Source organism: Curcuma longa, chromosome 3 (assembly GCF_044706935.1).
Source record: "Curcuma longa cultivar G26 ecotype Majalengka, Jawa Barat chromosome 3, ITB_CL_G26_1.1, whole genome shotgun sequence".
Lineage (NCBI taxonomy): Eukaryota > Viridiplantae > Streptophyta > Magnoliopsida > Zingiberales > Zingiberaceae > Curcuma > Curcuma longa.
The window spans coordinates 11977622-11998174 of NC_133863.1; the positions used below are offsets into that span (position 1 = coordinate 11977622).

The window sequence follows — 20553 nt, forward strand, 5'->3', positions numbered from 1 at the left end:
TCGACAAAATCGAACAATACCCTCCTTCGTCGTGACCAACTACAATTTCTCGATTTACCTCCTCATAGATGATCGTGAGACTGATCATATGAAACCGCTGGTACGACGGATTCCACATTTTAAAAAAAAAAAAACCACCATCTTATTATACAAATCTTACATAAGTACAAAATAGTAATCATAATTCAAATTCCATAGCTGCGCCACCACTTAATAGAGTAAAGAGAACACAATCCAATCGATCACCAACACAGAACATAACTAGGAGATAAGCAACAATGCATAACATCAAGACACCACGAAGCAACAAACAACCACAAACATTTATATTTAGTAGTCTTCAGGGTCTTCGTCCTCTGGCCCCTCAGCTCCAACCTCCTCGTAGTCCTTCTCGAGGGCAGCCAGGTCCTCGCGAGCCTCTGAGAACTCGCCTTCTTCCATCCCTTCACCGACGTACCAGTGCACGAAAGCCCGCTTCGCATACATCAGGTCGAACTTATGATCGATCCGGCTGAACACCTCTGCGACAGCAGTGTTGTTGCTGATCATGCATACTGCACGCTGCACCTTGGCCAAGTCACCTCCAGGGACGACAGATGGTGGCTGGTAGTTTATACCGCACTTGAAACCAGTTGGGCACCTGGAAGGAACATTATATTCATGCAAATTTTGGTCAGCTCGGAGAAGGTGAGAGCAAAGATATCATCATCATCTTGATAATGGAAGCTTACCAGTCGACAAACTGCACAGTTCTCTTAGTTTTAATAGTAGCGACGGCAGCATTCACATCCTTGGGCACGACATCACCACGGTACATCAGACAACAAGCCATGTATTTCCCATGCCTTGGGTCGCATTTCGCCATCATGCTTGATGGCTCAAATACTGCATTTGTGATTTCAGGGACAGAAAGCTGTTCGTGGTAAGCTTTCTCAGCAGAAATAACAGGTGCATATGAGGAGAGCATGAAATGGATTCTAGGATACGGCACGAGGTTGGTCTGGAACTCCGTGATATCCACGTTAATAGCTCCATCAAACCTCAGGGATGTGGTTAAAGATGATATGATCTGAGATATCAACCGGTTCAGGTTGGTATAAGTGGGCCTTTCAATGTCGAGAGATCGCCTACAGATATCGTAAATGGCCTCATTGTCTAGAAGAACAGCAACATCTGTGTGTTCCAGCAATGAATGAGTGGAAAGAACACTATTGTATGGCTCCACGACTGCAGTAGAAACCTACAATATGGAACATAGGTGACCAATTCAACAACTTTAAAGGCAATGTGAATTGAAAAATACAAACCAATGTCAATTAAAGCAAAACAATTCATGTGAACTTGCAGTATCAAATCAGGATAAAATAGCTCCTGAAAGATTCAAGCTTATATTGATAATCCCAAAAAACAAGAATCCTTCAAGATCAATACAATTCACAGCATAAACAACTGAGAAAAGCAACAGATTAATCTGCAACCAAGCAATTCACTGGAAACTAAGCTTGTGGTACCTGAGGAGAAGGATATATAGTGAAGCCAAGCTTTGACTTCTTCCCATAATCCACAGACAAACGTTCTAGGAGCAGGGAACCCAGCCCAGATCCAGTGCCACCACCAACAGCATTAAAAACCAAGAAACCTTGCAGGCCGGTGCAGTTGTCTGCTAGTTTCCTAACTCGATCGAGACAAAGATCAACAATCTCCTTGCCGACTGCAGCACGGGAGCACAAACAAAGATTGTAATCCAAATTTAAACCAGAACAAAAAAAAACCATCACCATTAGAAAATCCAAATTTTACCGGTGTAGTGACCCCGAGCAAAGTTGTTTGCTGCATCCTCCTTCCCGGAGATTAACTGTTCCGGGTGGAAGAGCTGTCGGTAGGCGCCGATTCTCACTTCATCTATGACAGTGGGCTCGAGATCCACAAAGATGGCCCTCGGGACATGCTTGCCGGCACTGGTCTCACTGAAGAAGGTGTTGAAAGCGTCTTGTGCAACTCCCACCGATGTATCACTACGGAAATAGATCTCGAGTCAGTGAGACTATAAGCATATCATAGATCACAACAGGGAGGTTAAAGACCATGTAGAATTAACCATTGAAGCTAGATCCCAAATTTACAAGGCCGTGCTTATTGAATTAAGGATGAAAACCCCTAAATCCAGAGATCTGTGAACCATAATCTCAATGTCTGATCACTTAATGAAAGACCAGAATCAACTCAGTTCTTAGATTCACTCGAAAGTACACTGTTTACATCAACGATACTACCGATCTCGGAAAATTCATCATTTTAATTTTCTCTGTTACCATAAACGAACGCCAAAAGCAAATCCAAGCCGAACAATCAACAAATCATGACGAAATTACGAGAAAAACTTTGTTTTCATTTGATGACGCCAGAAGGCAGAAGCAGTGCTGGAAAAAAAGTTACCAAACAAGTAATCAAGGAAAATAGCAAAGGAGCGAACTGCCAATCTTTATCCTCGACCCAGTTGCAACGAGAGATAACTAAACAAATAATAGGGGAACAGTAAAAGTGGAACACGCTGCTAGGGTTCCCGTCCTCCCGATCGGAAGCAATATGCGAAACAAGGGATGGAACACGAACCTGGGCATGATGCCATCGGGCTTGATGCCGTGCTCAAGGCAGTAGAGTTCCCAGCAAGCGTTTCCGACCTGGATCCCAGCCTGCCCGATGTGAATGCTTATGATCTCCCTCATCTTCTGCCTCCTCTCTGATCTACACGATACAACCAGGTCGCTCGCTTGCAAAGGCGGAGCTTTTCCCGTTGGATCCGTGAGGAAGGAGACGAGATAAATAATCAAGAGGGAGAGTGAGACGAGGACGGCGATGTCTGCTGCTCTGGCACGCACCGGATTGCGGGCGAAGCGGGTCCCACCGTTTGGACGGCTGTCGTTTTCCGAAGGAGACTTACCGTCTAATGTGCTGTTGACTTGGAAGGATAGATAAAGGTGCAGATTAATTATGCAGGAGTAAATATATATTTTTATTATTTATTAGACTCAAAATTAATGAAAGAATAATTTATAATTCAGTAAACTTAATAAAAAAGAATAATTTATACGGGAGTAAATTTAATATCTCTCGTAAATATTATTTAATGTATTAAATTTAGAATGTTTAATAAAAAAATTATACACCCAGATGGCGTTTACTACCTCTTCACCTAAAAGGCTCCGCCCTGGAAACACGCTGTCGACTGCGGTGGGCACGTGGTGAAACGTCAATAAACATGGCCCACTTTGCTGAGCTGGCTGTCAAGGTTTGGTGGGGCCAGTCGTTCAGCTGTTCATCTCAAACAAGACATAGATGATGTTCCATCGGTACCTGCCACAATGATTGCATGTATTACTTGCTTTTTAGAAAAATTTTATAACTGATCTTTTAAAATATCTAAATTTTAACATTTACTCATTCTTTTATTATTTTCCCATGTTTTCTCATTTACTCATTCTTTTGTGTTAGAGATGTCACACTTAGTTCTCCAAGTAAACATCCATCTAATATTTCTTCAAGCTCTTCATGGAATGGAATGACTTTTCCAGCTTGTGTTGTTGCATATATTATATAAAAACACATTATGAAAATGTAATATGACACATTATAGATCTGAGTCTTATATCCATGCAATAGATCCCACATCCATGCAGTATAATATGCCATGTTACATTTTCATGTAGTGTATTATTTCTCATAATTAAAAGGTTAGACTCTATCACTCATGTTCCTGCTTGAGATCGTCTTCGAATGAGTCATCGGACACCTGACTTATATGTTGACAGAGTCACACAGTACCCACAAACAATTTTGAGCAAAAAGACACCAGGATCTCACGTGTCTCCAAAGTGCAAGGAGAAGGAAAAGGATGAGAACGGAGATCAAGGATGCCCTGATTCAGCTGCTTCAATGCTCAAGTTAGACAGTCGTCCAGAGAGGGTGAAGAAGGATTAGGAAAGAAAAAAGAAGTATGTTTGCATATTCTAACATACCTGCACCGATGTCAAGAAGGATTATTATATAGGGTTATCAAGGGAGAAGATGTCCCATCTTCGATAAAAAAAATATCACATCAGTGGAGATATCATATTAGAAGTAAGGAGAATATCTCATTGTCACCGCCGTAATGAAATGAAAAGTTGTATTGCCCATGTCTGGTACAACATTAGACCCTGTTGTCATAAATCATATTGTCTTCATAAGCGAATCACGTCAGATATTATATCGTTGCATGTGTCCTTTCTAACGGTGGTCTGACAAGCCGAATGATAGGGTGACGGGAGCATAGTCAGTGAAGCATTGAGTAGGGCAAGAGGCGGGTGGAGCTCATGCAATAAAAAGAGTTCAGGGCGAGGCTGTTTGAGACTGTGAACCACGCGGTCCGAGATGGAGCTTGGGGCCAAGTAGAGACTTGGTTGGGAGGTCCGAACTCGGAGCTTGGTGTTGAATTCGAGTGGAGCAGTCGAGTGTTGCGTTTCGAGTCAAGTTGGTTGTCGAGTCAGAGTCGAAGTAGTTGTCGAGTTGGAGCTCGACCACCTTGCGAGGGTAAGGAGTGTGAGTGTGAAATTCGGACATGGAGCTAAAGTGTGAGACCAAGCTAATCAATCCTGGAGTCAAGTCTTCTGTTCGATGCATCATCTCTAATCGAACCAGATCTTGACCTTCTGCATCCAGCTATACTAACCTATACCAACTCAGTTCCTTTGTTGGAATCCAATAATTGTACCCTTTTGTTATTATTTTGCCAGGTCGGCTCAGCACATCAGACTTTGACGGTTGTCTATGCTATGAAAATAATTAAAAAGAATGATAATTGTTGCATCCATGCACGATAATGTTCGCTAAGGAGATAAAGCAAAGAACTAGTCCATGAGACTATGAGAGCATCCAAGTTTCTGCATCTATATTCCAAGAGTTACATGGTTTCTTGAGTTACATTGGTCTGTTGCAAGTAAATAAGCTATATATGGAATGACTAAGTGAAAAATAGTTTGTTATAATTCGTGTGATGTTTTAACTTCTGTATTTACTTTTAAAAATTCATAAGATTAACCTTATGTAATGATGTAAAATCTATTGAGTTGGACATTAATTATTATTTTATTTTTTCAGTATTAGACATTTACATGGATGTAAACGAGTTAAGTAGTCATGAGTTATTTAAGTTTATAAAATTTTTTTATTTGAGTTCGTTCGATTAAATTATCAAATCAAACTTAGTCTATTTTCAAGTTTAAAAATATTATTGAGCTGAGTTTGAGTTTTGATTTGTATGTACGAACATGTTTGTTAAAAAACTCATTTATTTATATATATATATATATATATTACATAAATTATAAATGTTATATATTAATGAATCAAATTCAGATTAATTTTTTTAATTTTTAAATGAATCATTTTTAGAATCGAGAGAATTTAATTTTTAAAAAAATCATTTTTGCAAACTTAAAGTAAATTAATTTAATTTTTAAATAAATTTTTTAACAAGTTTTAACTGTTCATGAATTATTTGATTTTATTACGAGTTAAGTTTAAGTTTAAGAATTAAAATTCAAATTGAACTTCTAAGATTCAAACTCTTACCAAACTCGAGGTTATAGAAAACGTACCGAATTCTAATTTGAATCTTTTAATGTTCAGCTCAACTCTTCTTCTTCCAACTCGATTTCGGAGAGCCGGACGTTAATGATGAACCTTATGTTATAAAATCTAAAGTTTTTTTTTCCTTAATTATTAATTTAAGGATTACGATAAATAACAAAATTAATAACTCTTATTTTTGTAATTCTGGGAAAAAAAGAGAGACCGTGCATGTGCGTTGCATGTGATTCTGGAGATTTCATCCTCTAATAACAACAACACGATTCAATTTAAAAGCCTTCCCTGATCAAATCCCTAGATTTCTGTTTCCCGACGCGTTCCCCGAATCGCCCCCTTGTCAGTCTTCTTCGTCGATCGATCCGTCTGCGGCAAATCGAAGAAATTGGAGAAGGGAAGAAGCAATCGATCGGAGAAAGAGAGGGAGATAGGAGCGATCGATCGGCGATGGAGGAGGTGAAGCTGTGGCGCGACAAGAGGGAGCGAGACATGTACGACAGCTTCGCCGACCTGTACGCCATCATCAAGACCACCGAGAAGCTGGAGAAGGCCTACGTCCGAGATCTCGTCTCCTCCTCTGAGTACGAGGCGGAGTGCCTCAAGCTCATCGCCCAGTTCCGCACCCTCCACTCCGCCCTCCGCGGCACCGTCCCCTCCCTCGAGCGCTTCGCCGACGCCTACCGCCTCGACGCCCCTGCCGCCATCAACCGCCTCCTCGTGTCCGGCGTCCCTGCCACCGTCGAGCACCGCGCCGCCGCTTTATCCTCCGGCGGAGGCCCCTCCGCCTCCGCCGCCGCCGTCGCCGAATGCGTGCAGCACTTCATCACCGCCATGGACTCCGTCAAGCTCAATATGATCGCCGTAGACCAGGTCCACCCCCTCCTCTCCGACCTCTCCACCTCGCTTGCCAAGCTGGGCAACGGCCTCCTTCCCTCGGACTTCGAAGGCCGCACCAAGGTCCGCGACTGGCTCGCTCGCCTTGCCAAGATGGGTGCTTCAGACGAGCTCACCGAGCAACAGGCCCGCCAGCTCCACTTTGACCTTGAGTCCTCTTACAACGCCTTCATGGCCGCCCTCCCCAATTCCGGTTCTTAATCATTTATTTCAGGTTTTCTCTCAAGTACCTTCGTCCTACATGACGTCTCAGCTCAAATATACGCACTAGCAGTGCATAGCTATATTTTTCTGTGATGGTTCTTGTATTTATCCTTGACAATTTATTTTCATTCTTGTTTGTCTACGAGACTATGCATTTCTATAGGTAAGTCTGATGCCTTATTAATCCCGTATGATTTAGAAGCTCAGTTGTTGATTGAGACTACTATGCTTGTTATGTACATACTTTGATCTTTTTGACACTTATCTATGTTTGCATAACTTGTGCTACCTTTCATATGGTAAATTTGGTGAGGTTTCATAAACTGAAGTTTCAATTTCATATAAATCAAAGATCAGCTAGGCTACTTTTCACTTTTTGGATACTCTATAGGCTAAATACTCATTAGTAATATTAGCTGTTGCTTAGTCTAGTTTCTTTGACAGACCCATGAACTTGCTCTACACGATTAATAGACAAAAGGGCCTAGCTAAGCCAGGTCATTAGGACATTTTATTTGGTCATTTATTTCAAGAACCTCTAAGATAATGGATTATACTTTATTAGAAAAAAGGCTGTTGATCTACAAATTTTTTGTGCGTGGTCATTTTTTCTTATGCTTACAGTTCAAGTTCAGATTTATGCATGAACTAACAATTGCAGTAGGACAGTTTTCTGCTTTAGTCTATCTAATAAGCCAATTAATAATACTTGTACGTTTCATGTGCTTGGTTGAAATCCACAGAAGTACTTCTACAACCTTGTCTCCTTCCGTTATTGTTTTCCTTAAACTATTTTGGAAGTTGGAAAATTGGCTTTGGCGAACTTGATTGTTCTTCCATTGACATATGAACTTGGAGTGCAATAGAATTTGATTGTGTTTTGGTCTTTCAGGTGATAATCACACATTGAAAAAGCTGAAAATTAAGGAATGTACACCATAGGACAATTAGAGTTATTTGCGTACCTTCCAACTTACAAGTTCCTTCTGGTTTTCCTACTAAAGTTCATGCATAGGTCTTTGGTATCTTTTAACCTGAAAAATGCACCTTCTTTTAGATAAGGCATTTGCAATATTCAACTATACATAGGCACCCATGTGTTCTATTGCACTAATAGATTCTCAGAGTAGCTAAATATTTTGGCTCTGCGTCTTGTTTTCTCAAGATAAAGTTTCTTGTTAAGTTCATGGCTGCTGACTTAGGTTCAGTATTCTCATAAACACAATAGGAAGAGTACAACAAATTCTTTTCTTTGTTCTTTTTTCCTCTGGTGCTCTCTCCTGCACTTTCCCCCCCCCCCCCCCCCCCCCCCCCCCCCCCCCCCCCCCCACCTCTTGATGTGAATGATCTAGGTAGTCTTGGCACTTTGTATCTTGTATCTTGTTATTTATTTACAATTTGCAAAGTGCTAAAGTGCTTGAAATCCTTACATATCTTGATTTATTTTTGTGTAGTTGACAACAATATGCTAAAATTATAGTAGAATGTAGATTATTGTGCCATGGTATTGTATCTGTGGATATGGATACACCACTTCAATAGTAGATATGGAAGATGTGAACTCCTCCTACCTTTCCAACAAATTTGGAAAAATAATTTCTCACATCTTGTTCAATTCTACTTCTTAATCTCAAATTTAGTTCAATGCTATTTCCAACAATAGGAAGTCTATGTTTTATTTGCAAGTATTTTAGGGAAAAAAGTGAATATATTGAGGCTTTAAAGTTGAGGAGAAAGCCATGTAGTTTACGAAGTTCTTGTATTTTCTTGGTTGTTTACACTTCACCTCCATGCTTGCTGCTATAGCATACAAGTACAAAATAACTTATGTGGAGTGGATACTTGTTGTTTATTCAAATATCTAATATAATCGTGACTGTTTGACTCATTTAAGATCAGTATAAACTATTAGTCATCAGACATTGCAGTGGTAGGTCAGATAGGTGAAGAATGGAAACTTAACATCCTAAAAACCTTCTAGTTGAGAATCTTAATATGCTTAGTGTAAAAGGTCTTTCACATTGTTTTAAAAACAATGGTTGAACATGATTTGGGATATCATGTGATATTCATAATTAGTCTTAGTTATGTCAATATCTTTTCTTAATACGCAGTTTAGTTTTCATATGTTCTGATGTTAGATTATTTGCTAGATTGTAACTAATTGGTAATGGTGTGTGTCTTATGTCAATAATTATTTAATGATATGGAAATTTGTATGTTCTTATTTTTACCAATTACTTAAGAATTATATGATTACTTAACTGTAAGAAATAGTCATTTATTATTTTATTCTATTTCTCTTTTATTCTATTTATTTTTTAAAGAAATAGTCATTCTTATTCTACTCGGTCCTCTGAAAAGGATATATTACACTCGAGTAAAGTGGGTTGGTTAAGGGGTCTAGATCGGGTGGATGAGCCAATAAGACTGAGCGGACCGGTGTGGTCGATAAGGCTGGTTGGATGGACCAATTTGTTGGATCAAGCAGTTTGGTAGTTAAGTTTGGATGAGCTATTACTTGTGACTATTCTGACAAATTAAATATATTTTACGTTTTTTCTTATATCATTCTTGCATTGCTGTTGACTAGTGAAGGGTGATTTTAACTATTGTCTAGGAGAAAGAAAACATATAAGCAATTTGCGGTGCCAAAACGCTCAAGTATCAGCAATAGACGGTTTCAGATGAATGTTCTTGGTGTTTCAGTGCTTTTAATAAATATTAGCAAGAGTTGAATTCTGATCGCTCACTTCCAAATAAAAATAATATTATATTTAATATAATATCGCAGTGCCTTTCTTATTGCTTATTGCACGGTTAATTGTTAATTAAAATTGGCCGGCTCCCATAAAACCGCCGGCCATTGTTCCTCTAATCCCCTTGGTATCTAACTCAACGAGAAGAAAAACAAAGGTCGTTTGTTCTTCTATGTTTTAAAAAATGTATTTTAGACTTTTTCTTATTGTTTGATACGATGGAATATTACAATCACTAGTCAATGTCTTTTATATAATGATCAATAAAAATATGAGCAATAATGTTTTTAAATATTAAATTCACTTGGATCTAGATGCTAATTCATCATTAAAAATAGGTGTCAGATATGGAAGTGGGTCCTTGAAGACTGACCACACAGAACACGCCAATTCGTAATAAGTTTGCGCTTGATCAGAAGAAATAATTATTAATTTTTGATCACCAGCTTTTTATGCACCATCCAATTGCTCTCTGTCCTCAGATCGCTACTACTGCTGCTGCTGCTGCTGCGATCTTCATGATCTGCAATGATGCGTAGATCAAGCACTTTGATGATCTCCACTGTTGTGATTTGTTTGTTGACCGCTGTTCCTTCGTCAAGCTCTCTAGTCTTCAACTTCTCCAACTTTTATAACGTCGGCAATGAATCCGATATCCTTCTCCAAGGCCACGCCCTAAACAGCAACAACTTCATCGAGCTCACCAAGAACACCGGCAGTCAGCAAAACACCGACAGCGTGGGGAGAGCGAGCTACTACAAGGAGCTCCTCCTCCTATGGGACGCGCAAACCCGCCAACTCACGGATTTTACCACCCGCTTCGTCTTCAACATCACCGAGCTGATCGATCGACAACCAGGCCACCCGGCGACGGCCTCGCTTTCTTCCTGTCGGCGCCGCCGTACGCGGTCCCTGGCAATTCCAGCGGCAGGGGCCTCGGCCTCTTCAGCAACGTTGTTCCTCCTCCTCCTCCTCCTCCCCACTCCACCGTGGCGGTGGAGTTCGATACTTATCAGAACAAGGAGTACGGCGATCCACCATACAGGCATGTCGGAATCGACGTCAACTCGTTGAATTCGACCAAGACAGCGGCGTGGAGCAACTATTACTTTGCTGTTATGGTCGCGTGGGTCATTTACAACGCCGCCAGTCATAATTTAAGTGTGTTCCTCTCGTCCGGGGATGATCGAGAGCTCAGTGATGCTGTTTTGGTCCTCAGCGACACCATCGACTTGAGAACAGTCCTGCCGGAAGAAGTAGTTATTGGCTTCTCGGCGGCCACCGGTTCGGGCGTTGAAACGCATACTATTCATTCATGGTCATTCGATTCGACTTTGAAGCCAAGAAAGAAGGGCAAGACTGCGTTCCCGTCGGTTTCGTCGTCGCCGGAGCAGTACTAGTCTCCTTGGTGGCAGCTTTGGCGCCGCGCTATGGTTCTTTAAACGAAGGCGGAGGACGAACGGAAAAGAAGTAGAAGAGGACTTGATCTTCGACGATGATTTCGAAAGAGAGAAAGGACCGAAGAGATTCGCTTACCCGGAGCTCGTCCGCGCCACCAGAGACTTCTCCGACGAAGGGAAGCTCGGCGAAGGAGGGTTCGGGTCGGTCTACAGGGGCGTGTTGAAAGATCCCAAGCTCGAGGTTGCCATCAAAAGGGTCTCCAAGGGCTCGAAACAGGGGAGGAAGGAGTACGTGTCGGAGGTCAAGATCATAAGCCGGCTTCGCCACCGCAACCTGGTGCAGCTCGTAGGCTGGTGCCACGACCGCCAGGAACTCCTCCTGGTCTACGAGCTGGTTCCCAACGGCAGCCTCGATTCCTACCTCCACGGCGGCGCCGCGACGACGTTGGAGTGGGAAGCGCGGCACAGGGTCGCGCTGGGCTTGGCCTCGGCTCTGCTCTATCTCCACGAGGAGTGTCAGCAGTGCGTGGTGCACCGAGACGTCAAGCCGAGCAACGTCATGTTGGACTCGACGTTCAGTGCCAAACTCGGGGACTTCGGGCTCGCCAGGCTCCTTGACCACCACGGCGGGCCGCAAACGATGACGGTGCTGGCCGGCACGAGAGGCTACATGGCGCCGGAGTACTTCTACACCGGCAAGGCAAGTAAGGAATCCGATGTCTACAGCTTCGGGATCGTGGCGTTGGAGATAGCATCCGGTAGAAGGCCATTCATGGTGGAGGAGAGCGGCACGGTCGAACTGGCTCGATGGGTGTGGGAGCTCTACGGGAGGAAGATGATTCTCGAGGTGGCGGATGAGAATCTAAAGGGCGAATTTGATCAGAAACAAATGGAGTGCTTGATGGTCGTAGGGTTATGGTGCGCGCATCCTGATCCAAAGCTACGGCCGTCGATGAAACAGGCCATTAACGTGCTCAACTTTGATGCTCCTTGGCCGGAGCTCCCTCCGGCGATGCCGGTGCCTACTTACTGCCCCGCTCCGTTGCCTGCGGTGACTACCACGAGCATGAGTTCTGAGTCAACTGGAAGCTTGTGAACATGAGAGGAAGTTTGACTTTTTTGGGCCATTATTGTAGGAGTAAACAGTAAATTTACAAATGTAAGAGGTGATTTAAAAAAGAAATAAAACTCTGGGGGGTAAAAGTAAAACTGAATTCTCTTAAGAAATGTGCGAAGAGTTTGATTAGGGCGTTTCTTGGGGTTTAGGGAGGGAAAGGTTGGAGGATTGAAGGAAGGGGAAGAAGAGGATGCCATTGCCACTCGCTGCGTGATCGATCGGGGGAGAAGCAAGGATGCCAATCGCGCGACCGGAGCCCCAGAACGCGCGCGTGATCGCCCACGTCGACATGGACTGCTTCTACGTCCAAGGTCTCTCTTCGTCTCCTACTCTTTCAAAAACCCTAACCTGATGCAATTGCTCCCTTTGAAATCTTCCGTCTTCTCTGGGAAAGGAGTTATACTTTCACACGACGTCAATCGACCACACGCTTATAGTTTTAATGGGAGATATGAGAATGGATTCCTGCTGTCTATTTTTTCAACCATGAATTCTAGATTTACTATCCGAAGCGAAGTTTGTGTCTTTGCTCGTCCTGTGTATGTTACTCCGCTAACTTGATAGATTCCTACCAAATTTATTAAGCGAAGATAATTTGTAGTATGATAACAATGTGAATTGTTGGCTATAGCTCTAGTTAACAATCTCAATTTATTATTATTTGTTTTCAACTAATTATCTTTTGTTGAGCAAATTTTTCTAGTCAGTTTTATCTCCATATAAATTCCTAACGGATCCTCTGTTTTTAAATTTCTGTAGTAGCTATACCTTTCTATATATCCATAATTAATTATCTTGCATAAAAGGAGGATTTCTATTGGGGGTTGTAAGTAAACCAAGTGTCAAACAACAACCTCAGTGCCCGGCTCAAGAAACATTTTTTTTCTTCATTTAGGATGACACAATTTAACTTGAGCTCCTTTTTACCGTTGAATTTATTAACCAAACATGAAATAATTAATTACAACATTTTTAAGGCCATGAAGAATCATCAAACATTGAACAAAGCATGTTAAGAAGTTGCCAACCATTTGTTTGTGAACAAATGAAATGTATATTTACAGTTTTCTTGTAAAGTAATATTGATTTTTACACATATCTTATATATATATATATATATATATATATATCCTCTAAAAGTAAATCTTTGTCCAGTTTGAATTGAGCATTTTAGCATTAGTACATATCAATCGAACACAAACTATTTTACGCAAGCTTTTAAACATAACTTTACTTTTTTGTATTTGATTATATAAATTCATGAAAAAGTGATATTTTACTTGAAAATGTGTTTACACAAACATACAATGAAGGATTTTTTTTGCCAAATAATGAAATATATAAAAAAATTGAACATATTTTGCTGTTGTAGTGGAACAACGCAAAAATCCGGAATTGAAGGGTTTGCCTGCTGCTGTAGTACAGTATAACTCATGGAAAGGTGGTGCCCTGATTGCAGTTGGTTATGAAGCTCGAAGATTTGGTGTGAAGCGGTTAGTTTGCTTTCTTTTCTAATTTCTTCTCTTTATTTACTTAGAAGTTCTAAATATCACTGGTCTCAGTTCTATGCGTGGAGATGAGGCCAAAATGGTATGTCCAAATATCCAATTAATTCAAGTTCCTGTTGCACGGGGTAAAGCTGATTTAAATATGTACAGAGATGCTGGTTCTGAGGTTAGTTCACTATATGATAGATTTAATGTTGTTATATGTAGTATTGATAAATGAGTAAAAAAAATCCTGCACTTCTTTTGGGGTTAACCAAAGTGGATGTCGGAGGGGATTCTGAACTTGTAGGTTGTTTCCATACTTTCAACCAAAGGGCGATGTGAGCGAGCGTCAATTGATGAAGTTTATCTGGATCTTACTGATGCTGCTGAAACGATGCTATCAGAAACACCACCAGAGATGCTAGACACAATTAATGAAGAGGCTCTGAGGTCACACGTATTAGGTTTTAATGTTGTAAGATACTACATACTAGCATACCATTTTTTCCCTCTATTTTTATCATAGATTCTGGGGTTAGCAATTTTATTCTATGATATTTGCAATAAAAAATTAGTTTCTTAAAGTACAGATGTAACATGCCAACCAATTCATATGCATCCAATATCACTTCTGTGCAAAGCAATAATATTTGAGTGTCCCTGAGTCCTCGGCACATATTGCTGACTTTTTATCAAAGAAATGACTCTTGTGCTCATATTGTGCTTGCGTGTGTGCTTATGTATCAGTCCCTGATTTTTATCTGTACTATACTTAGGTTAACATTTTTTATTACGATTTGGTAGGACCACTTTAAACATATTTTATTTTTCTACTTTTTAAAACTATCATCCAACTTGAAAGTGATATAGACTTTTTGTGTTGTTCAGGACGGTGATGAAAGGGAAAAGAATGTCAAAGAATGGCTCTGTCGAAGTGAAGCTGACCGTCAGGACAAACTATTAGCTTGTGGTGCTATTATTGTGGCACAACTTCTTATTGAAGTTTTGAATGAAACAACATTCACATGTTCTGCTGGCATTGCGCACAACAAGGTGGTCATAGGAGAATAGAATGAGATCTGGGTGTTCTTTATCTGCATTTTTGTATCTCTACTCAACATAATTTCTGGCATGAAATCACTTGTTGATATATTCCTTTGAAGCTTCCAGTTTGGATGTGATATCAAGTTACATCTTGGTGCTTTCAACTCAAGTAAAAAGCTTGATAACCATTATATTTTGTAGCTTATGAACTTATGGACAATCCTTATTGCAGATGTTAGCAAAACTTGCTAGTCCTATGCATAAGCCTGCACAACAGACTGTTGTACCATCCTCTTCAGTTAAGGATCTACTAGCATCCTTGCCCGTGAAGAAAATGTAATGATCTCATGTATAAGTAGTTATGATCTCAGTTTCAAAACTTCTTTTCGATGTTATTGTTCTCATATTCAGATTTTCAGATTCTCTGATAACTGCTACTTTGTTAATGTTGTAGCAGTTGCTGTTGTTTCTTGTTCAATAATGCTTCACTGAAATGATACTATATCTCAGGAAACAACTTGGTGGAAAGCTTGGAAGCTCCCTACAAATAGATCTTGGAGTGAAGACTGTTGGTGATTTGCTACAGTTCAGTCAGGAGAAGTTGCAGGAGCACTATGGTATTAATACTGGGTACAATAGCGAACCACTATTCACTTTTAATTTATTGTAACCATGGTTTTAACTTTTAAATATCATCATGTACCACCTGAAACTGAGTGACCAAGATCCAGAATATCTTGAGCTGGCCTTCTTTGGTTCCTGAACAGTGATGCAAGCTTTGTTTAACTAGCCAACCATACTCGACACCATAACTATGTCTGACCTTGATTCTAACATGATGGCTACTTCTGGATTTTATCTTCTGTTCCATTTGGTAGAATGGACATGTTGCATTACTGCATGTCTGGGTATCCTGATTTGTGAAAATTCTATGCCATTCTTCAACTGCAATTCACTTTCCTACTGATATTTCGAACTATTTACGTAACTACGTCTCTTACTTTTGTACATTGGTCATCATGCTATTTATCCCTCTCTTACTTTTGTACCTTGGTCATCATACTATTTATCCCTCTTGAATCTTTTCCAAAATTATGTTTGCATAATCTAGCAAACTTCTTTCTGACGACCATGTTCTTTAAATCACAGCACATGGTTGTGGAACATCTCGAGAGGTATTAGTGGAGATGCTGTTGAGGACCGCCTTCTACCTAAAAGCCATGGTTGCGGAAAGACATTTCCAGGCCCACAAGCATTGAAGACTATTGCTTCTGTATGTATCTTCTTGGATCTTTTGAAATGCCATTTGTTAACTTTATGTATTCAATCCACTAGAAGTTTGACTTAGTTTGTTGTATAGTGCTATAATCCATATGTTTCAAGTTTCGACTATCCAGGGCCCTTCCCAATTGAAACAAGATTGCTGTAGGAATTCTTTTCAGTTTATGATTTCCTAGTCTACCAGGGATGAGAATCCTTGGAATTTCTCTACAGTTAGATTACTCATTGAAGTAGGATTTGTTGTAAGTCATTTTCCATTTACACACTTTCTTAAGAATGCTATTTGAATTTATCACAAGGTTTTAGATCTTTCCATACATGGGAATCTATTGATCCAGTACTCCTTTCAACACATGCAAGACATGTTTCATTTTTTAATCATAAATATGCTAATTTTGATTCGTATTCAAATTTATGATCAAGGATTCAAGGTCTCATTTTACAATCTTATAATTTTGCTGGACCTTTTCTTATACTAATCTTATGTCTACTACTCCTGAAGCTATGACTAATACCAAATAGTTGGGATCCATGATATCTCTTAGCTGACATTTAATTGTAGTTTTGCAATTATGTATTTTTATATATGTTTGTGATGCCGTGTTACCCAGTTTTGTCCTTAGTGAATAGTGAGTATGAAGTTTCACTTTCTTCACTGGGAATTGTTTGTCAGCAAGCCTCATACAGTTGTTTAATTTATCACAAGGATGACCTTTTGGAATGAACACATCCTTCTTGTTTCTTCCACTTTTTCAATCTTCTTTGAGTTTTTTTCAACCTGTCTTATTATAACTTAACAAACTATTGGCTTAATTTATTCAAGCATTCTCTATCTCATCATGACTCACACCTATAAAGAATGGTGTAATATGAATCTGATTTACCACACTTCGTTGTTTGGTTTTCTATTTAACATTTTATTGTGGTTGCTGTGCTGGATATTCCAGATAGGTTTTAGCTGTTTCTAACTTCCCCTTTCTTTTTTCAATCTTGGACTGACTTAGGTTGAGAACTGGGTCAATCAATTGTGTGAAGAACTAAATGAGCGTATACACTCTGACTTGGATCAGAACAAACGTGTTGCACATACACTGACCTTACATGCCAGAGCATTTAAGGTACATTATTGAATCTTTTACTTGATTGTCCTTGTACATTCTATTTTGCACGATAAGCATCTATACTTGCTTCTCTGAAAACAGTTCTCTAGATATGCTATATGTTGTATGCTTCATAGGAAAATGACATGGAACCCCAAAGGAAATTTCCTTCAAAATCTTGTCCCTTGCGCTATGGAACTTCAAAACTCAAAGAAGATACTATGAGATTATTTGATTCTGGTCTTCGTGATTTTTTGGGTTCCCAACACATTGGATGGGGAGTAACGTCGCTTTCTATTACAGCGAGTAAAATAACTGATGTGCCGCAAGTAAGATGTTAGCTTCTATATGCATTTCATGTAGAACTGGTGCAGTTGATTCTCATATGAACACATATTTTCATTCATTTTTCTTCATCTTCACTTCAGATTTCCCTTCTTTTGCTAACAGATCTATGTTTGAGGATAGGTTTTGAAATATTTTATCTCTAATTGAAGTTTTTTTATTTATTACAATCTTAGGTTAGGTTGAGGAAACTGATTAAATTTTGGATTCAAATAATAATCAACATAAAACTTATGAATATTCATTAATTGTTTGGATTTTATCTGCTATAAGATAATTGTTTTTCTTTTTTGCACACAAAAAAGGATTGATATGTTGATGACTATACTTAATATTTTGTTAAGGACATTAGTAATGTCGAAGTAGATCTGAAACAAATGGAAACCAATCAATATGATCAGCTCAAGTCAAAGTAGAAATATTTTTTGTCAACTCACTAGAAAAAAGCAATTTTTTTTTGCTTATATAGGGATTTTTTTTTTTATCATAAATCATGTGTACCAGTTCACCCCTCCACTTTTCTTTGGGGTTAGTCTCAACATTCACAATGTTTCATGTCACTAGTACAGTTCTAAAGATGAAGTCTAACAGTGCATATTAGATTTAGGTGATTATAACTTGTAGTAACGGACATGCATAGTAGGATTCAGAAAGCTTCTTCACGTTTCTTAGGGAACAAGGTCAATTCTGAAGTTTCTCCAAGGCAAAGATTGCTCCTCCATGATATCAGATGATCCTAATGGGTCTCTCAAACAAGATCTTGTCTCATCTTCTGCAGGTCATGTGCAATCTTTAATGTCATACTCTTCTGTTGTCTTTCTTCTGGCCATCTTACTCTTGATGTGTAGTGTGTACAGAAGTGGATCTACAACGCAAAGATTTTGAAATGATGAACCATGACGTTAGACCAAGTGACCTCGCTTCTGAAGCTACTAGAAGTGACATCAACAGCAAACTTCTAGATGAGACTCAAAAGAGAACCATTACGGCAATCAGAAAGATAAAAGATGTGGTATACTGTCACTCATTCATGTTTCTCATCACTGTGTTCTTAAGTGGATGATTTCTTCAAATAGACTCCTAAGATTGTGCGGTGTGACTTAGAAATTACTTAGTATTCTCACCTAGAAATTTGGTATCCTACTGACTTAAGTATACCACATCATAAAACTTGCAGCATGAGTTAGGAAGAAAAAAGTATTCTCGCCAAGAAATTTAGTAGCCTACTGACTTGGTATATACCATTACAGTGGTCAGAAAGACAAAGATGTGTTTGCCATCGTACCCATTTGTGTTTATCAGCATTGTTCTTAAACGAATGATTTCTTCGAGGAGACAATGTCGAGATAAAATCTACTAGTATAAAATCATATGGATGATTGGTATTCTCTGAAGTTACTTGGAACAAAGCTTCTAAAATTGTGCAGCATGAGTTGGGAAGAATTCAGTATCCTCACCTATAAATTTATTGCCGATGACTTTACCATAAGGTTGTTTCTGCCTTGTATCCTTATCTTTCTTGTATGCTTTATTTATCAGTTATATCAATTCAATTGGTTTAGATGGTTATCCACTTCTAACATTATATTGTGACTAGACTTAACCTCCCTGTGAGTTTGCATGCTTACTTTAGAATGTAATCCTGTTAACTCTATTATAGTGGTCTTAATTTTTAAGCTGCATAATCTGACTAAAGCCAAAGCGATTGCCCAAAGCAGGAAAATGTTGTATGAAATTCTCATATTTGATGTATGCAATCGCATAGGAGTCTTGACACTTTTTTGCAGGTTGCATTGTTCTTATGAGTTTTGACTGACAATTTGATTCCTCAACTTGCCTGTTGGATTGCCAGGGAAAATCCTCTATCTTAAAGTTCTTCCAAGGCAGTAATTCCTCTTTTCCGACGACCAGCCAAGCTGGTGAAACATCCAATCATGATACAGCATCGTTGCCGTCATTTTCTGGTAAGGTGACAGTTTCTGAACTGATACTGTTTTGCTGATTATTGCATCATTGTGAATGCTTTTACTTTTGTAAAGTCCTTAAACACTTATAGTCCAAGCAAATCACAGAGAAAGGATCATCCACAGAGGTCAGCATGAACAAAGATGATCGGCACAGCCAGACTCAGAATGGTTATGATTCATGGGGTTTCAATGTGGAAGATATCGATCCTTCCGTCTTAGACGAGTTACCTATTGAGATCCAGAGAGAAGTCAGAGAATGGATTCGGCCACTGAAGCGCACAAATACATCCAGAAAGGGCTCTAGCATTGTTCACTATTTTTCTCCAGTAAAAAAGGAATAAACATGTTTTGAGTATTCAGAACTGAAAATTAGCCAAAGTGCCTGCCCAAGTTATTTGAATATAAACCGAAACTGCTCGAAGCTACTTCCCGACTATGCGAGGAATGCCTTGGATAAGAGTTAGGGTTTGAAGATCAACACCTTGCCAAGGAAGTATCATGGAACGAATATAATGTAGAGTTTTGCCACCTTTAAATTGTAGATAGATTGAGCATTGTACAATTGTTTGCACTTTTATTTAGTGTTGATTTTGCTATATTGTTTCATCCTCAAGATTTTTGATATTGTGTGTGATTTCACAGGCAATTCATTAAATTGTACACGATCTTGCAAAATCAATCAATTTGTAGAAATAAATATTGAATTTCCATGAATTTTGATGAGTTAGTTATGACATTGGTTGGTTGCAAAATAGGTTTGAAATACTAATTTTGATAAAATTAGTATTTAATCCTAATTTTACTTAATTTTTGTTTTATTAATTGTAGGAATATTTATTTCGATATTTTATGAGCAGGCTTTTTGAAAATTGATTTTAGGAACAGATTATTTATTATTTACTTAATTCTAGCAAATAAAAGATAAGAATGAGAACGTGAGGGAAACGAGCATTCATGTTATCGGAGATACGAAAATTATACGTCAAACTAAATAATAAAATAAAAATTCCGCCGTTGCCGGGGATCGAACCCGGGTCACCCACGTGACAGGCGGGAATACTCACCACTATACTACAACAACTTGATTGAAAGAAAAAATTTATAATTATATTTCTAATTTTTAAAATCGTTATTCCTAACAAAAATTATATGTCAAACTAAATAATAAAAATAAAAATTCCGCCGTTGCCGGGGATCGAACCCGGGTCACCCGCGTGACAGGCGGGAATACTATACCACTATACTACAACGACTTGGTTGAAAGAAGGCGGGAATATTTACAATTATGGTTTCTTTACAATTTTCAAAATCGTTATTCCTAACAAAA

The 20553-nt window shown here is 39.2% G+C and overlaps 3 protein-coding genes, 2 non-coding genes and 1 pseudogene across 7 annotated transcripts; 3 read left to right on the forward strand and 3 right to left on the reverse strand.

Annotated features, from left to right (window-relative positions):
• Positions 1–117: 117 nt before the first annotated feature.
• Positions 118–2807, reverse strand: LOC141823216 (tubulin alpha-1 chain-like). The gene is made up of 5 exons (XM_074710481.1): positions 2614–2807; positions 1801–2015; positions 1512–1711; positions 732–1240; positions 118–640 (listed from the first exon to the last, which is right to left on the reverse strand). Exons 1-5 carry the CDS (start codon positions 2724–2726, stop codon positions 331–333), a joined length of 1347 nt encoding a protein of 448 aa, XP_074566582.1. The 5' UTR covers positions 2727–2807; the 3' UTR covers positions 118–330.
• A 3082-nt stretch (positions 2808–5889) lies between these two features.
• On the forward strand, positions 5890–6987 carry LOC141824597 (vacuolar protein sorting-associated protein 28 homolog 1-like). The gene has a single exon (XM_074711910.1). The coding sequence runs from the start codon at positions 6073–6075 to the stop codon at positions 6718–6720; it is 648 nt and encodes a 215-aa protein (XP_074568011.1). The 5' UTR covers positions 5890–6072; the 3' UTR covers positions 6721–6987.
• Positions 6988–10010: 3023 nt separating this feature from the next.
• LOC141823699 (L-type lectin-domain containing receptor kinase IX.1-like) lies at positions 10011–11978 on the forward strand (annotated as a pseudogene).
• A 186-nt stretch (positions 11979–12164) lies between these two features.
• LOC141824333 (DNA polymerase eta) lies at positions 12165–19822 on the forward strand. Of its 3 annotated transcripts, none has more exons than XM_074711596.1 (14): positions 12165–12310; positions 13372–13492; positions 13562–13673; positions 13797–13964; positions 14378–14542; positions 14766–14869; positions 15044–15163; positions 15683–15806; positions 16819–16932; positions 17052–17243; positions 17932–18037; positions 18108–18271; positions 19112–19223; positions 19332–19822. In XM_074711596.1, exons 1-14 carry the CDS (start codon positions 12235–12237, stop codon positions 19565–19567), a joined length of 1914 nt encoding a protein of 637 aa, XP_074567697.1. In that variant the 5' UTR covers positions 12165–12234; the 3' UTR covers positions 19568–19822. The 3 variants fall into 3 exon arrangements, with proteins under 3 accessions (XP_074567697.1, XP_074567698.1, XP_074567699.1); XM_074711597.1 differs by having other exon boundaries at positions 18117–18271; XM_074711598.1 differs by having other exon boundaries at positions 19112–19228; positions 19332–19516.
• A 413-nt stretch (positions 19823–20235) lies between these two features.
• On the reverse strand, positions 20236–20307 carry TRNAD-GUC (transfer RNA aspartic acid (anticodon GUC)). The gene has a single exon. It is a non-coding gene; the product is annotated as a tRNA-Asp (tRNA).
• A 99-nt stretch (positions 20308–20406) lies between these two features.
• Positions 20407–20479, reverse strand: TRNAD-GUC (transfer RNA aspartic acid (anticodon GUC)). The gene has a single exon. It is a non-coding gene; the product is annotated as a tRNA-Asp (tRNA).
• Between the last annotated feature and the right edge of the window lie 74 nt (positions 20480–20553).

Coding starts and splice junctions, on each gene's coding strand:
- LOC141824333 (XM_074711596.1), top strand. CDS start 12,235: ATGCCAATCGCGCGACCGGAGCCCCAGAACGCGCGCGTGATCGCCCAC. Junction 12,311..13,371: donor GGACTGCTTCTACGTCCAAG/GTCTCTCTTCGT, acceptor TTGCTGTTGTAG/TGGAACAACGCAAAAATCCG. Junction 13,674..13,796: donor ACAGAGATGCTGGTTCTGAG/GTTAGTTCACTA, acceptor CTGAACTTGTAG/GTTGTTTCCATACTTTCAAC.
- LOC141823216 (XM_074710481.1), bottom strand. CDS start 2,726: ATGAGGGAGATCATAAGCATTCACATCGGGCAGGCTGGGATCCAGGTC. Junction 1,712..1,800: donor TGCTCGGGGTCACTACACCG/GTAAAATTTGGA, acceptor CCCGTGCTGCAG/TCGGCAAGGAGATTGTTGAT. Junction 641..731: donor ACTGTGCAGTTTGTCGACTG/GTAAGCTTCCAT, acceptor TGTTCCTTCCAG/GTGCCCAACTGGTTTCAAGT.
- LOC141824597 (XM_074711910.1), top strand. CDS start 6,073: ATGGAGGAGGTGAAGCTGTGGCGCGACAAGAGGGAGCGAGACATGTAC.